At 40.5% G+C, this 14,795-nt stretch overlaps 1 protein-coding gene across 4 annotated transcripts in view; it reads right to left on the minus strand.

The window, feature by feature from the left end:
* Positions 1 to 361: 361 nt before the first annotated feature.
* sacs (sacsin molecular chaperone) overlaps positions 362 to 14,795 on the minus strand; it is a 30,987-nt gene continuing 16,553 nt past the window's right edge. For all 4 annotated transcript variants that reach the window (XM_026367339.2, XM_026367348.2, XM_026367354.2 and 1 more), the window contains 2 exons: positions 14,649 to 14,740; positions 362 to 13,207 (listed from right to left, as the gene is read on the minus strand). In XM_026367339.2, coding sequence (XP_026223124.1) covers positions 1,656 to 13,207; positions 14,649 to 14,740 — 11,644 coding nt within the window. In that variant the 3' untranslated portion in view covers positions 362 to 1,655. The remainder of the gene's footprint in view (positions 13,208 to 14,648; positions 14,741 to 14,795) is intronic.

Genomic DNA, 14,795 nt, shown 5'->3' on the forward strand with positions numbered 1-14,795 from the left:
AAACATTTGACACATATTGTGCACTAAAGCTGCAGAGCAGAGATGGATAGCTTTGACAACTTCCTTACGTTGTTGACTCTCTGCAGCACTCTAGTGGAAAAGCTCAGCAGTACCACCACATTGTACTACAGATGGTGGAACCATCAGCAAAAAAAAAAGAAAACATTTTCTTATCTTATTAATTTAATCACAATATGTATTTGTTGCAGTGAAGATACATATCAGCTACCCTGGCCACAGGCAAAAAATGCAAATAATTTGAATAATTTGAAGTTCCAAACTTGTTTAAATCATAGACAGACAAGTAACATTTTTAATGTGGTTTCTTTAATAAACCTAAAAACAAAAACTGACAAAAATGTACTTTATTGAAGGGGATTTTATTAGGCTTCCTATGGCACAAGACGCATGAGACGCAGCAAAATGACATGAAGAAGCACATTTGAAATTATTTCAAATGTTTCAAAACTTTCAATAGTTTTAAAATGACATTTATAACAAGTGGTCAGTGTGTGTATAGTCCTTTAAATAAAAGGCAACGTGAAACTGTATAAACACATGAGCCCAACAGCCTGGTGCTGTTAAAATCTATCAAAAATATATGAACATGACTAAATTAACACGTCAAGGGTTGTGCCCAAATTATAGCGTATATATATGGCTTTCTTTTAGCACACTGTCCCCAAACAGCCAATTACTGAAACACACACACACCACAAAAAAAAAAAAAAAAAAAAATTCAGATGACTATTTAAGCAAAGTCTTAGCTACAGTAGTAATCACTGTCCCATCTAGCAGTTAGCAGGAGTTATCAAAGCAAAACTGGTTTCATAGTTACATGTTCATGTGAACAAGTAATTATGCTGGTAAGTAGATTAACTGCTAGTAAATCGAGTACAACAATCATTAAACATAGCTATATTTAAACAAAACATATCCCCAGTAAGAAAAGAAAATGTATTTACAATAACAGTTTTCCATTCACAGTTGCTGGGGAGACACAAGCGCTTTCAGTGCAAGTGTAAATACATGAGGAGGAGTTCCAAAATAAGTGACTGGCTATGTTACAGAAAATGTACAACTTTTACAGAAATGATATGAAATCAACCATAAAAATACAAAAAAGAACATCATTTACAAACATGATTGTATTTTCTGGACTTGCTGAGATCTTGCATTACTGACATTTTGAGTTTTCTTCTTTAAAAGCGCATCCTTTAATTGCACTCAACTGGTTTCTGGAGCAAGAAAAAATATATATATTTATATATTCATTTATAAAACAAAGTAAAAAAAGCAGCATATTCTTAATATAACTTAGAGATACAGGTTCAATTGGGGGCTTTGGTGAGCAAAACGTATTGCTGAAACATTTGCATGTACAGCATATGCACTTTTTTCACATATTACAGCAAATGCATATTGACACAGGCTAATAGTTTATGGGAGCCATACATTTATTTACTGTGCATGAGCCACAGCACCACCATAACAGGTAGAAACTGCATACCGTAGCACCATAAGCTGCCAGCAGGACACTTTACAATTTTGTTCAGTGTTTTTTTCAGTGATAAATGTGATCTGTATTGCACACAGCCACAGGTGCCCTCTATCTTTACATACTTAGCATTTCATTGTAATACTTCACAAGAGTATTATATTTTTTGCTGCACAAAGGTTTCAAGCTTTATGATAATCCGTGCAGTACACTCCATCACTCTCATTGCTACTTCAGATGTGTATCTGTCGTTGGGAATCTGAGGAAATGGAAGGATATCAGGGTACCGAGTTCTCAAACTGTCCACACCATATCCTTCCAGGATCTGAACATCATTGGCAAGACCTGTTAACTGGGAGTTGTACTCCTCTACTTTCTGAGCCAAAGCAGTTGGTTTTACATCTTTGTCTGACTTTCCTCTGACTGCATAGTCAGCAGCTATCAGTGCAAGCTTCGTGGCCAGGTAGCACTTGAAACAAACCCACTCGTTAGCATTTTTATGAAGATCGTTGCGAGCAGCAGAGTAGTTTGCTCGAGCTTGCCTCAGCCACCTGCGGGCTTCAACAGGGTTTCCAACTGTCTTGAAGGTTGGGGGAACGAAGAAACGGTTAGAGTGTGATGAGCCTGCATAGCTAGTATAATGTTCCCTGAACTGTTGCCTTTCTGACTTGTGACTTGTTGCCTCTTGGTTCCACGATGAATAAAATCTTTGAAATGAAAACTTCTCTGATTGAAAACGACTTGACGATGTGGAGAATGATCTCCTTGAAGCTCTGTCTGAATTTTGTTGATCAGCCAAAGACTGTTTCTCCAACCTGTTGATCTCGTTCTGTAAGTGCTTGAAGACTTCTGTTGCAATGTCGAGATTCTCTGCGTTTTTGTCTGGATGCCACTTGAGATACAATCGCCGGATTATCTTCTTTCTCTCTGTCTCAGGAAGCTTCCAAGCTTGTTCAACTACCAAGGTCACTTCTTTCAGAATTTCAGGCAGTGCATGAATCTTGATCTTTTTTGGGGATTGTTTTTGAGGAGGAGGTCTGAGGTCTTCCTTGCCAGCAAACAGTGGAGGGACCATTTTTAGACCAGTGGAACGACTGTCAGGGCTTGTAGGGGTTGATGGGGCACTGGTGTCTCGCACATGTGTATTTTCATCTTGTCTGGAGAATTTGTACAAGTCAAGGGAACTTACAATTTTGTATTCACTGTAACCGATGTCAATTTGGAAACATTTTCCAAGGAAACTTGTGTTGTCATCCTCTTCTCTTACTACTTCTTGAACAATGATTGCATATGTATAGGTTGGCTGGTAGGATCCATATATGTCTCCACCCTCAGAGTCAACAAGGTAACCCACATATTCCCCTGGATAGAATACATTCATTGGATCCATGAGGAGTGTGTGATGTATCTCAGCGGGTATAGGGGTTCCAGGAAGGGGAAGCTCAAGTTTTGAAGGCTCTGTTGAGTCATATTTAACACCAAGGTTGTCAAGCTTCTCTGTGATTCGATAAATGTCATTGCAGCCAAGCATGGCAATCAGATAGGATGTGTCAGAAATCAAATTGTCTGTAGCAGACTTTAATGTCATGGCAAGTGCCAAGAGAAAATTTATGTCTTTACTGTCTGAATGCTGAATATAAAGGTGAATTACAGATGTCCCATACCTCTTGAGGAAAGCAAGGGTTTCACTGCGGCTGTGAGGGATGGGACTACATCCTTTCACTCTTAATGTAGTCTGAAGCTTCTCAAAACAGGATACTTTTAATCCTTCACAAAGTGCTTTGCAGAGGCGTATGGCTTTTTCCTCATTCACGAGGTACGCATTGTCATTCTCGTGTTTCATTATTCTAATCAGTCCTGTGATGAACTGCTCTGATGACAGCAGCAACTGAAGGCGACCTTGAAGTGAGCAAAGAGCTCCAAATTGGCACATTTTTGGCGAATCCTCATCAAGTTGTTCTTCAAGAATGCTACTTAGCAGTCTAGGCCTTAGCTTCTGTGGAAGTAGCATGATCAGCTTTGTGTGGAAGGCGTGATCTTTGCCTAGATAACACTGACTCATGTCCACAAGCATCTGAACTCCAACGTTACCCTGAATTCTGCTCTTGTAATGTGGGGCATCATCAAACACCAAGCTACTGGATTTTGCTAATCTGCCATCATGGCTAGGCAGATAAAATGTCAAATCTCTGAGACTCTCAAGATCTTTGCGGATTTCAACTGGTTCATTATGGAGAGACTTGAACAATCCTGAAACAACCCTTTTTACAGTTCTCATTTCGTTTGGGTCAAGCTGCTTTCCCTCTGAACTTCTGTAAATTCGCCACAACACTTCAACATATTGTTTGGTTGACACAACATCTTCTGTGCCAAGAAGTTTGAACAGCTGATGAAAGGTACCAAGTTCTAGGGGCAATTTGTACAAGTAAGGTTTGAAGTCAGATTCATTGTCTAAATTAATGACAACTTCCTCAGGTTTCAGCAATTTCCAGCCATCTTCAACCATAACAAAAGCTACCCCACGGAGTTGGTAACGGAAATCTCTTTTGTCTGCATTGAGAAACTCATAAGTGGACCTTAAAACCTTGTTCCTGGTTTTCACCATTTCATCATCTGGATTGGATATGTTGCAGATGTTTTTGCAGTTGCTTATGACTTTGTCTAATGGCGGGTCCAAGTTCACACCTAACATGTTAAGCACTTGGTCAAGTTGTTCCTGTCCAGTGAGAGTACTCTCCTCCTGGTCCTTTATACTTGATGGTGTAGCCTTTTCAGGTAGAATTGGGCAAGAAGTCCAAAGCAAATGAATTACGTCTGTTTGCTTAAATTTTGGATTTACTTGAGAACCACTAAAACGAATTAGTGGAAGTGTGCCACTCATCTCTTGATACTGTGAATGAAGCTTGATGAGTTCTTTAGGGGCTCTCTCTGGACACAGAAAGGGTATCATTGAGAGCTCTTTGAGAAAAGTACCCTGAAACAGGTCCATCCTCTCCTTGAAAATGTGATTCAAGAGAACATCAACAATAGTTTGTACTTTTTCCTTTGTCCAGCTCTCTGTTTGTGCTTTGATGCTGACCTCCTTCGCAAACTGAAGAACTTGCTGCTGAGTCACTTCATGCTTGAGGCCAATATTTCTCAGAAAGGTAATCCATGAGGTGAGCAACAATGTGCCATTCTTTGGTTTTGACACTTGCTCAACTTTCTTAAAAAAGTCACAAGGTATGAATGACTTGGCAGGTAGCATAACTTCAAACACCCTCACTGTCTCATCGTAGAAAAACTTAGTTGGCCTTAGTCTGTTTGAATAGTCATAGATGAATGACAGTCCCTCCAGTTTCTCATAGAGTTGATCCTTCATCTCACTCGATTCTTCCATTGACAAAAGTCTCTCCTTTAAGTAGACAATGTGCTCGACTTTGGCATCAAAGGAAAAACTCTCAAACTTTGGCAGCAGATATTGATTGTAGATTTCCAAGTCATCAATTGGAAGGCAACCAAGAAAGGTATACAGTTCTTTCAGCTGTGGACTGTCATCAAGAAAGGAAAATGAGGCTGTCTGAGCCCATTTGTCTATGTCTGCAGTAGGAATGTTTTTGGCAAGGACATAGTTTGCCCCATAGTTTGCAATGCTGATGTATCTCCCACTAACAGATTTAAAGCATGGGAGAAGTTTTAGGCTCTGTGCATCTTGTTGTGTAAGGTTGGCTAGGTTGCAGTTGAAATACAACAGAAGAGCCTCAAAATCCTTGTCAGTCAGGTTTGCTGTTTTGAATGCAGATGTCTGAATCATGTACTCTACAGCTTTCAAAACACTTGATGGATTTTCAATGTTTGCTGTGTGTTGTGCCAGAAAAGGCATTATGGGATTCTCTTTGACACAGATTTTGTTTACTGCAAGCTGAATGCACCCTGCTTTCATTAGGGTGTGAAAGACTTTGTCATTTTGGCCATGTGGAAATATGGCCACGTTCATCAAACTCAGAGGTAAAAGCACATCATGTTCAGGGACAACTATCTTTTCTCTTGCCATGAATTTGATTCCAGGTAGCAAAGCCCAGTCTTTCAAAATGTCTAGGACTGTGTTGAAACTGGGCTTGATGTCCACCTGATCCTCCTTAAAGGCAATGTTCTCACTGATAAAATGCCACACATTCTTCAGCCAAGATTCACTTGCAAAGTTGTCTTTCCACTTGACAGGTGTTCTTGTTCGATACTCTCTTGGAAGAACGGATCCAAGCAGGTCACTAAAGCTGCTGATGTCAAAGGTCTTTGCAGTTCCTGCTTTCAAAAGGATGTTGCTGTACCTGATGTATAATGTATTCATGAACATGTCCTTTCTTGATGGGATTAGTTCATGATGTGTTGTCAGAAACTTTGGTCTCTTGGAATCAAACACCTGAAGCATGTTGTCCATTGTTATCAGCAGAGGCAAACCCTCAAGTTTAACCTCGTCCACTTCTATATCTTTAAAGCAGTAGTCGACTAGAAGTTTCAAGTTATGAACTACCTTGTAGTTGGACTGTTGTAGACGACAGGGTAGTTTTCCAACATGACAACATGTGTCTGGTGAGGAGAAGGTGTGAAGGAAGTTGCGGACATCCTCTGGTGTCACATAATGGACTGCTATCCCTGCATCTTCCAAAGAGAAGTACAGATTTGCAGTCTCATCACAACTATGAACAAGGTTGAAACCAATATCCAGAAGCAGGGTTTTCAGCCTGTAGACATTTTCAGCCACAGATTTCCTTGACGTGATGTTGTATTCTGTGTTTTTCAAGTGCTGAAGCTCATCTTGTAGCAGATTATCAAAAAAGGCTCTGCCTTTGTTTGCAGTGGATGTATTCACCCATGAAATGTAAATGGCAGAGTGCATGTCAGAGTTGTCAATTTGTGCTGCTCTGACTACAGGAAGGAAACGCTTCAGGTCAACATGGATACAGTTATACACTGCTTTAACAAGGCAGTACCAATCTGGCTGTACATCAAGTCTGTTGACTGGAAAGAAGAACAAATATTTCCGCAATGTATCTTTAACAGCATGAAGTGGTGTCCCTTGTAGTACTGTCATAGTGGGATCAGGACCTGGGAAGTATCTACGTTTGAGCTGAATCAGCAGTTCCACACAGGCCGTTGCTATCACAGATGTCATCAAATTGTTGTTCCAATCACTCCTTACCCCCACTCCATTATCATCTCTCCACAGATTTCTTCTAGCAGAGTCTAGGGCAAAATGCCCATTCACATGGAAAGGTAAACCAGTCTCTAATGAAAGGGGCAGAAAGCAGAAGGCTCTATGGGGTCTTTTGTAGTTGTGGCTTACACATGCAGCTACCCCTCCACGTGGAAATAACGTTATGTCTTCATTTTTGTGAGCTGAGATCACACTTTTTGAGACATCTTCAATGTTAGGGAAGCCAGATCGGTTGCAGATCACCCATGTAGTCAAATTTCCATCAGAGTCCTTTATGTCCATGGTATATGTTATCTGTTGGACAGGGATAGCACTGAGTTGCTTTTTTTTAGTCACACTATCAATTACTGAAGCATGAAACTGTTTGCGCTTAAGCCGGTCACCATCTGTTATTTTAGCGATCACAGAATAAAGCACTTTAAGTTCTCCAGTCGCACTATCAATCTCACAGATTGATATTTTCTCCATGTGGTTGAGGAACATCAGAAGCTCTGCACCATCCGATTTAAGCTTATCAAGAAGGTTTTGCACCATTCTGTCTGATGCAGGGACTGAACTGATCTCTGATGTCTTTGCCATATCAGTAGAACGAATAGGGAATCTGAACATTGTGCTGCGTTCTAACTTAAAATGAGCACCCAAGTAAAGATTTAGCACATCTGAAAACTGAGACCGGAAGTCAGAGTCCAAGTCTCTAAACATTCGTCCAGGACTAACAGATGTAGCCCCAGGCGCATACTGTGCATGTGGGTCAAAGATGCACAGGATGTCATTGTTTGAGATGAAGGACGGGCAGTCAGTAATGTGATAGACAGAGTTGAATCCTATGCCGTACTGACCAGTTTTGCCTGGATTGGCTTCTTTTGTTCCTCTCCCAAGGTTCTGTATACCTCTAATATCATCTTCTGTGAAAGGCTGGTTGTTATATACACAAAGTGCAGGCCCTTGCATTGGGATCCACTTATCATCAAATATTCTATCTGTGGGGTGTGTTCTTGGGTCAAAAACAAAGAAAATTTCAGTGGCTTTGGCATCATCTGCATTTTGAAGCAGCTCTTTTAGCATTTCTTTTTCTGATGGATAAGCATTGAGAATGCTTTTAATTCTGCTTGTAAGTTTTTCTTTCTGTCCAAACTCACTTCCAAGGGGCGTGAAGCAAACATTCGAGGCATACCTCTCCAAGGCTTTGTGACGTTTTGGGACTGCTCCCAGCTTCACAGCAACTTCTCTTGGAATATCCCCATGGCAATATTTCACAGAGGAGTCTCTGACTTTGATCCAAGGGCAGTCATTGTAGCACAGTGATTTTGATGGCTGCAGTGTCAAATTAGAGTCAGGTAACAGAATCCCACCGTAGTTAGCTTGGCAGTATTCTTGGTTCTTGTCCCGTATCAAGCTCCATATTCCTTCACTAATAATTCTGCGAGACAACTGGAAGTTCTCCTCTGTAAGTGTCCTTCGCCCACATTCATGCTTTACAGTTTCAAGAACTACTGAGAAATCCTCAACTTTGAAGCTGGGCTGCACACCAACATTTTCAAAGAGCTCACGACAACTGTTTCTGTATTTGTTGGGAAGCTGATAGAGATGGGGAGCTGCATCAAAATTCAGGTGGAATGCAACTTTTGAGGGATTGACATATGTGTTCTCCACTAGAATGGAGCTGAAGGCTTTCAGTTCCTCAGTTATTTGTACTTTAGCATTCTCATCCTGTAGCATTTCCTCATGTAGATACTTGTAACAGGCATTTGTTATGTTTTCCTGATACAGTGTAACACCATCAAATGACTGAGACAGTTTATTGAGTTGGTTGATCACCAGTCCAACTGAGGGTTTCCTTATTAGACCAAGGTAGTCTTTCACAGCCAATGACATTGCACCACAGCCTTTGAAAGAGGGAGAATTCTCATTCAGGATTGGCTTCATTAGACATACTGTGTCCTGGTGCTCAGTTGTGAAGACCTCTCTAGCAGAGAACATTGTTGCTGGGGAAAAGGTGTTCCCATGCCATGGCAGTGAGAACCCTGCAGGTCTAGTAAGAAATGGAAGGAACTTGATATTCTGCAGCTTTTCTACGAGCTCAGCTGTTGCCTGATCTCTCATTTTCAGTTTCTCATCGATGAGACTGAGTAGTATACTGCTACGAAAGCATGCAGCCGTGTGATCATTTTCATTAAGATTGATAACAGACTGAGCCCGTTCAATAAGGTCCTCCCACAACAGATCATCTTTGACCATGCCCAACTGCACTAGCTTCACTAAGCACACAGGATTCTGGTAGTCTTTAGAGGTCCCTGCAGGAAATCTTCCATCATCAGTATTGTACAGTTTAGCAACTCTACCCTCCGGGTGAATGAGTCTGGAGGGCACAACAAGCTCTTTACTTGGGCCAGAGCATGGAACACAAGGAGTAACTCTGAGGATTGACGCAAAGTCTTCCAGTTTCTCATTTAAAACGTAATGCATTAGGGGATCACGGAGCTCTTTGTCAATTTCCTGGATGTGCGGGAAAAAGACTTCTGTAAAGAACTGCTTCTCTGTCAGAGTGTTTTCCATCAACTTCCCTTTACATCCAGCATCATCAAAGCCCTCCTTTACCCAGTCGGGTAGCTCAACAGCACAGAGGTTTTGGGAACCGCTTTTTTTGAGGTATTTTAAAAATATCTTGAAAGCAGCAGGTCCAATGTCTGGCCTACAGAGTAAGGCATCATCAAGGAATCTGACATATTTGATTGTCACCCAGGTTTTGCCGTCTGAAAAAACCTTTGCATGATCGCTGTCACCACCTTTGGCAATTTCCTGATAGACACCCTGGCTGATCAGTGTGAAGTCATCATGCACCTGACTTGGGTCTGGCCATGCAGCATAATAGCTGTAATCAAGCAGTTCTCCATTTTCAGCCATGGTACGTAGCATTGTGAGAGCTGCTAGATAGGCCTGGACAATGACGTGTCTCATAAACACAGAATTCCACTGTCCTTTGGTGTCTGTCTTCCAGATCTCTTTGCGGTTTGAAGTCACAGCAAAGCAGCCATTAATATGGACTGGTAGGCCTGTTTTGATTTTGAGAGGCAAGTAACAAAATACCTCTCCAATTGGTATCGCATTTGTTTTTACTGTCCATTTGCGATTGTCTTCTTCCGAGAGCAGAACAGCCACTCCTCCACAAGGCACGAGTCCAAGTCTTTTTCCACTATCACTGAGGGAAAATTTGAGTGCCTCAGTTGCATCCATGCATGAGCAGATGAGCCAGTTGGTGACCTCGACAGCCTTCTGGGGCATTTCATCTGTGAGTCGTCTTGTCTGAACACCTTTAGCAGCCATCTCAAAGTACTGGTTAGGATCTTCCTCTGATCCTCTGAACAGTGGGGAGTGGAGATCCACAATCCGTTTGAAAACATTATGAAACTCCTCCACCACAACACGTATGATACAGCCAGACCTGGGAACATCAGCTGGCACCTTGTTGGTGTTTGCGACTTTCTTCATAACCTTTGCAGCAGATTTTAGGATACTGAGAGGTCCGTATGAGGCTCTAGATGACCATACACTTTTATTGATGGTGACAACATCTTGTGCTCCGGCTGGATTTGGCTCCTCATATTTCAGGTATTTCAAGACCATACTGCCAACATGCTGAGTGAACAGAATGAACCGATGACCACATATGCTGAACTCATCAACCAGTGAATAGATGTCTGTGGTGTTGTAGTAGAGACTACTGATTTCACTTGCTGAAGCTTCCTGCTCTGTTCTGAATGGGAGTCTGAATAGTGTGCCATTGTATTTGTATGGGGAGTCCTGAGCTAGGGGAAGCTGGCAGTTGAAGACATTAATGAAAGGTCTGAACTGGTTGGGAAACTTTCTCAACCTTTTCTGTTGTTTGCTCCAGTTGATTTTGATTCCCGGATTAGACCTGTCTCTGATGTGCTTGCTAATATGATTGATGTTTGGATCAAACATGATCATGAACTCTCTGCTCAATATGATGGGGATATCAGTAATATGATAAACTGAGTTGAAGCCCAAGCCAAACTTGCCAACTTTGTCTGCCTCACATCTCTTCACTGATCCACCCAATCTTGTAATGTTTAGGAAATCTGTGTCAGAGAATACAGAGTTGTTGAAAGACCACAAAGAGGGGCCGTGGCAAACGATCATGCCAGGGTCCAGGAGATTTTCTCGAATGTCAATATTCTTTCTCATGTCAATGAGGAAACTGCATTCTGTTGCACTTGCATCATCAGCATTTTGGAGAAGCTCTTTAAAAATGTCTGCTACAGAAGGATATTCCTCCAAGATGTTCTTTATTCTCACTGTCAGAGGTTCTCTTTGACCTGACTGCTCAAAGCCAAGGTTCTCTGGGTTTATCAATCTTGTGCTCAAACATGGCACTTTCAGCCACTCAGCAGTTTTCATGGGAATGTCATCATGAACCAATATAATTGGTTCTGATGAATCTTCAAGTAGGTCATTCAAATCGTCAACCTTTATGTCACAGTAGGTGCACTCATGAATGGGCTTCATCGCTAATTTGGTTGGGTCCTTGTAACAAAGAACTGGCACATACATGTTAGTGTCCACAGCTATCTGATTGTTATACAGCCATCTCAGTATGTTGATTAAAAGCAGGATGTCATGTTTGCTTTCCTCCTTTGTAATCTCTCCTTCACATCTTTGTCGGATAGTACTGATCACTTCAAACACATGACTTGGGACAACCTCTTCAACTGAACCACAAAACTTGAAAAGCCTGTGAAACTTTCTTATCGTCTTCGGCAGGGAGTATAGATAAGGCTGCAGGTCTAAATCGGGCAGATGTTTTAGGACTGTCTGGCCAGGTGATGAAAATGTCTTCCCTGTCCACACCCAATCAAACGGCAGTGATTTCATTGCTTCTCTTGCATCCTCAAGATGGGCCTGCATGAAGCCATATATTTCAAACAAGATCTGCTGGAACTGATACCAATCCTCTGTAGTGAATGCTTGTGACTTATGCCAGTCGTTCACTGCTTTCAGGTGCTGTAATACTTGATCCACCTGTGGCTCTACAGTCAGTTTCAGTGCTTTCTTCATACCTGCAGATGTGTGTTCAACCAGTGCTACTGATGATCCTACAAGCACTGCATGGGATATGTCACACATCTCAGATAGCGAGCATATATTGAGGGCATCTCCAACCCAGGCAAGAGATTTAGGATAAGTTAGTGGTCGTTCCTTGCAGACAGGAACCCATTTCAGTTTCAGCAGTGATGACTGAGCATCAGCTGATTTTACTAGCTTGGTTTGTCTGTTAAGTATTCGCAGCAGTGTATTTGCCTTTTTGATTATGAGGTCCCAGTCTGGTTTGTCACTGCTTTGTAACTCCTCTATCTTCTTTGCCACATTGAGTACATCTTTTTCACTAAGCTGTACTTCATTTCTCAGTCCCAGTTGTCTGAGTGAATGTAGAATATCAGGAGAAGATGTGAATGTACTTGTGGGGAACCTGGTTTTCTCTTCCATGTAGAACAGGTTCTGCAAAACCTCAAGTTCAGGATCAAAAAGTTCTGAAGCTTTGACTGACTTCCCACAAGGCAACTTAATAAATCTAAGAGTAGAAAGCCACCCTATTACAGCTGAGTTTTCATTCTTGAGAAATGCCAAATGTTTGAGTGCCCAAAGCATGATTTGGGTTATCTCATCAGTTGTGTAGAACCCACTCTCAATATCCTGAACAATCACCTTCAAACATTCTGTTGTTTTCACTTGTTCTACATTTAGCATCTTGATGAGGCGAATTGACTCCTCATCACAGCAACCCACAAGTTTTATGGATAATTTCACATCTGGTGGATACTTGGCCCTATGATGTAAAGCTCTAGCTCCTCTCAGTGATATAAATGCTGAGGTGCCTTCAGGGCAGGTCCCCACTTTCTCAAAGATGGAAAGCTCAAGTAGAGTATGCTTTTCCTTCTCTGTAATATCAGACAGTCCTGCAAGAAAGTTTCTGAGGGCAATTTTGTCTTTCACTGAGAAAGACGAGACTTGACTGGATAATCGCTGTATTGACAATCTATCCATAATTTGAAGTAGCATACCAGGAGAGGAAAGATGGATGTAATTCTTTAGCAATGGGTGCTGCAAACATGAATCCAGCTTTTTTAACACCACTCCTCCAAGCTTTTCCATTATATCCACAAGGTCTTCAGAAATATGTGCATCTTCCTCATCAACAAGCATTATGGGGGATGGTGTTTTGAGACGCAGAAGTTTAACTGAATTCATGCTTTCCTCAAGTGGTACAAGCGGTATTAAAGGCATGTCTTCAAAAGTATTTAGATCATCAGCAAAATGGATATAGAGGTGCTTCCAAATCATCTTCAGCCAGGAAACAGTAGGATGTTTGAACTCCCTGTTTCCAGGTTCCCACTGAACAATGAAGTCCCTCGTTGGCCAGGCTGTTGATAGAATCTCCTTGATAAGTCGAGCTGATCGTTCAGGGTTCAGCACTTGCAACTGAGTGCAGGGTCTCCCTATTTAAATAACAAGAAAACAAATTTAGCCTCAGTTATTATTATAAAGAGTTAACTATCAAAGCTAAAAAAGATATGTTTGTTGTTATTGCAAGATGCAGTAATTACAAAGCTTGATCTTGTAAATGCAAAACTGAAGTATACTGCTATTATATATTATATTGTATTTTATTTGATATTCTTAGACTCTGACTGTATTCTTCTTCCAGCCCTGCTATAAATGCAAAAAATAAAAATGTCATGCAACTTAATTGTCATTTTAAATCATTTTTACTATAAGATTATTGATGATGGTTGTAGAAAAAAAATAATTAGTATATTCATACTCAATATTTAATACAATAGGCAAGCAACACATACACACAATTTGTTAAACAGTCCTATCAATTTAACCCAATATGATAATTTCAGCTTAAGGAAACCATACAGTATTTAAAACACTGCAAGTCATTAAATGCACCATTAAACACTGCATGAAAGAGCACTTAAGACACATGATTTTACAGAATTTATTCATGCAAAGGGTTTAATATTTTCTTCTCATATTTGTGAGAATTGTCTGACTGCAGTGGCAATGGTGGTCTTGCATTAGTACTGGTTAATATTAAGAGGTTTGATGTCTAACACTTTGAAATACCTACCTGAGCAGCCCCAACAATACTGTTGCACTGTAATTCAAGTACAAAATTTCAGCAAAAGGAATTAATTTTAACAATTTCCCTAATAACTGCTTTTAAGAGTCACCTTTAACTGGTCCTTACAATGCAGGTGTTTCTAAGATTTACAGCTGTTTTCCAGTGAAGAATCTGTGAATAACAATTGTATCAGCCCTTCTCAACCTGATAGGCAATTTAGAGGTACAGTAGCTGCAAAAGTATATACGTTAAATTACAATCACTTTGAATTTACAGAACAAATGCTAAGCATATTCCCTCTATCTGGTTTATGTCCCACTTTTCATAGTCATGGATCAGTATGGCAGGGGGTACAGTCTGGACAAAGTGGAATGTGTGGCACAAAAACAACTATTCTATGAAACAGCATGCTCACTCTCTTTCCCTTTCTATCTGCCACTGCTAAATCATCTCTCATTATCAGCAATGTATCACATTTAATGCCCAGCTTGGACTGCAGGAGAGTAAGATGACCTAGTGTTACTACTACATGATTGAACCCACATAACCTATATAATCATCATAGACTGTGTTAATTTTTCTTTTTCAGTTTTTGATACAGTTCTGCCAGACATCTTACATGTTATACTCTACTAAAAATTCTATGGATAGATTCACAAACTTACTGTCAGATGTCAGATTATAAAATAAAATTAATAAAATACCAATACCGTAAGTCTTCTGGTCACTATTTGGGACCAGATACATTTATATACACATATATTTATATAGAATAGGTTATATTAAAATTAGATATGTTACATTACCTCTGCTTTTGGCTGCTTTCTTCAAACTCTCCATCACAGAAGGTTTAATGTTCTCCAATACAAACCTACCCTCAAGTCCTGGATATAGAGACCTTAGGACAAAGCAGAAGAACAAAAAACAAAAAAAAAAAAGAAAAAGAAAAGAAA

This window comes from Anabas testudineus, chromosome 13, assembly GCF_900324465.2.
Source record: "Anabas testudineus chromosome 13, fAnaTes1.2, whole genome shotgun sequence".
Taxonomy (NCBI): domain Eukaryota; kingdom Metazoa; phylum Chordata; class Actinopteri; order Anabantiformes; family Anabantidae; genus Anabas; species Anabas testudineus.